General features: G+C 49.0%; 1 protein-coding gene across 1 annotated transcript in view; it reads left to right on the top strand.

Annotated features, from left to right (window-relative positions):
* LOC143016767 (E3 SUMO-protein ligase PIAS1-like) overlaps positions 1-1,732 on the top strand; it is a gene marked incomplete at its 3' end in the record, with an annotated part of 30,146 nt that extends 28,414 nt beyond the window's left edge. The window contains exons 4-6 of the mRNA XM_076171249.1: positions 1-97; positions 220-354; positions 1,584-1,732. The exon at positions 1-97 is cut by the window's left edge and continues 42 nt beyond it. Of these exons, the coding sequence (XP_076027364.1) occupies positions 1-97; positions 220-354; positions 1,584-1,732 (381 nt within the window). The remainder of the gene's footprint in view (positions 98-219; positions 355-1,583) is intronic.
* Between the last annotated feature and the right edge of the window lie 768 nt (positions 1,733-2,500).

Here is a 2,500-nt window from a genome sequence, read left to right as displayed (position 1 = left end):
GCTGCGGTTTTGCCTGTCGGAGACGAGCTGTCCTCAGGAAGACCACTTCCCTCCCAATCTGTGTGTGAAAGTCAACGGGAAGCCGTGCAACCTGCCTGTAAGAGAGACCGACTGAACACGCTCTGCCCCTGTAACGCCGACCTCATCCTGCTCCAAACACGCTGGGATGAGACTTCTTAAATCCTCCCTCTCTCTCTTCCTCTTCCTCTCTCTCCTCAGGGTTACCTTCCTCCAACCAAAAACGGCGTGGAGCCCAAGCGGCCCAGTCGGCCCATCAACATTACCTCGCTGGTCAGATTGTCCACCACCGTCCCAAACACCATCGTGGTGTCGTGGACCGCTGAGATCGGAAGGGTAAACGCCAGCGTCCGTCAGCAGGCGCCGCACGTAAACACTGTAATGAGAAAAAGGAGGAGATGATTGATCAGAGACTATATTGAATGTGATTCATTGATGACAGCTTTGATGATCGCTGAAGTATCAAACACACTTCCTGCTTTCAAACCTGAGGATGTCTCAGCTTTCCTGGGTTTGCTGCATTAAACTGCGTCTATCAGAGCTCTCACACGTAAACAAGCCTAATTACAGCCTAACTAATTATGCTAATGAAATCGCTAATTAGGCTACTTTTTTAAATTCACGGATACTTGTCGTGAAACGATGCAGGAGAAATATTAATATGAAGTTTGCAGTTTTAAAGTATTAACAATTTGCGGTGGTTTTAATGAAAATCCCTCATTTGTGCATTGATATGCAAACACATGCGACCAGGCGGCGGTGGAACCTGATTGAATTCTGGCTCCGGTGTCTGGAACTTCAGGCCTGGTGTTACTGAGTTATTGTGTTTGTGACCAATATGAGTCACAAACACACAACAATGGGCTTCTATTCCCCGCATATTGTGTTGTGTATCGCAGCGAAGGAAGTTTTAAAAAAGCTTTAATTGGAGAAAATAATGAGTTGCAGAGACACGACTGAAGTGAACACACTATTGTTGGCTCCACTGCATGGATATACAAGTGTGTGTGAGTGTGTGTAGATAGTAGTTTGAAGCCCGAACACTGTTTTGAGCGAGCCCCGGAGCCTGAAAGCACCACAGAGCAGCAGTTGAGACGTGTCATAGCAGGAAGAGTCCAGGTGTTACTGAGAACATGAACACGGCTGCATTCCATTCAGACGCTCCGGTGCCAGGGCTCCACTAATGAGGATGCTGGATCAATGGTGCAATCGAAATGGAACGGAGCCATCAGTAATGTTATTAGTTACAGCTGCGCTTTCCTGCCGTCTCCCTAAAGTCCCAGAGCTCAGTCTGATAAAGACACATGTGGTTGAAGTCTTATGTCTCCCTGAATGAATGATGGTGGCTGTTTGAAGTTGTTCTGTGTGTGGCCAGTAGATGGCAACAGATTACCTGTCCCTGCACTCTTAACGTCCCCTGTGTGTGTGTGTGTGTGTGTGTGTGTGTGTGTGTGTGTGTGTGTGTGTGTGTGTGTGTGTGTGTGTGTGTGTGTGTGTGTGTGTGTGTGTGTGTGTGTGTGTGTGTGTGTGTGTGTGTGTGTGTGTGTGTGTGTGTGTGTCCACAGAGCTACTCCATGGCCGTGTACCTGGTGAAGCAGCAGTCGTCCACAGTTCTGCTGCAGAGGCTTCGGTCCAAAGGCATCAGGAACCCGGACCACTCCAGAGCACTCAGTAAGGCTCAGCTCACACACACACACACATACTGCTGCTGCTGGTTACTGAGGACAGCACCAATGAGCATCTTGATACAATACAAATCACAATAATCATCAAAGTTAATAATGTTGATCATCTGTTTACACTTTAATGAAACAAAGTGCAGCAATCAGGCAAAGCAACTTTATAAAGAAACTTTGTATTCCCTGGCTCTTCCTCTCTGTCTCTCTCTCTCTCTCTCTCTCTCTCTCTCTCTCTCTCTCCCTCCCTCCCCCTCTGTCTCTCCCTCCCTCTCTCTCTCGCTCTGCCTCCCTCCCTCCCTCCCTCCCTCCCTCTCTCTTCCCCTCTCTCTTCCCCTCTCCATCTCCCTTCCTCCCTCTCCCTCTCTCTCTCTCTCCCTCTCTCCCTCCCTCCCTCCCTCTCTCTTTCTCTCCCTCCCTCCAAATAAGTGTTTGCAGCTGAGCACACACACACACACACTTGTGGAGGGTGTGTGTGTGTGTGTGCATACCTGCGTGCCTCTTAAGTGCAGCCTGGTGTGTTATTATCGGTTACACGCTGTCACATGAATGGTTTAAAGTACGGTGGCTCCAGAGGACAAAACCCGTCCAGAGCTGGAGCTAATCACGCTGTGTGTAGAGTAACACACACTCGTCTGGGACGCACGCCAGCTTTGAACTCTATTATTAGCTCAGTAACTCTTAATTGCTCCAGCAGCTCCAGCTTTGGAACGAGAAGGGAAGGGTTTGGGTTTTATTCTGCTGCCTGGCTGTCACTCAATCCTGTGTGTGTGTGTGTGTGTGCTGTGTGCTGCTGTGTGTGTCTT

The sequence above is a fragment of the Genypterus blacodes genome, unplaced genomic scaffold (genome assembly GCF_046128005.1).
Source record: "Genypterus blacodes isolate CSIRO-AG114 ecotype Tasmania unplaced genomic scaffold, CSIRO-AGI_Gbla_v1 ptg000243l_1, whole genome shotgun sequence".
NCBI classification, from domain to species: domain Eukaryota; kingdom Metazoa; phylum Chordata; class Actinopteri; order Ophidiiformes; family Ophidiidae; genus Genypterus; species Genypterus blacodes.
Note: the sequence above shows the minus strand (reverse complement) of the source record. Positions and strands in the feature narration are given on the sequence as shown.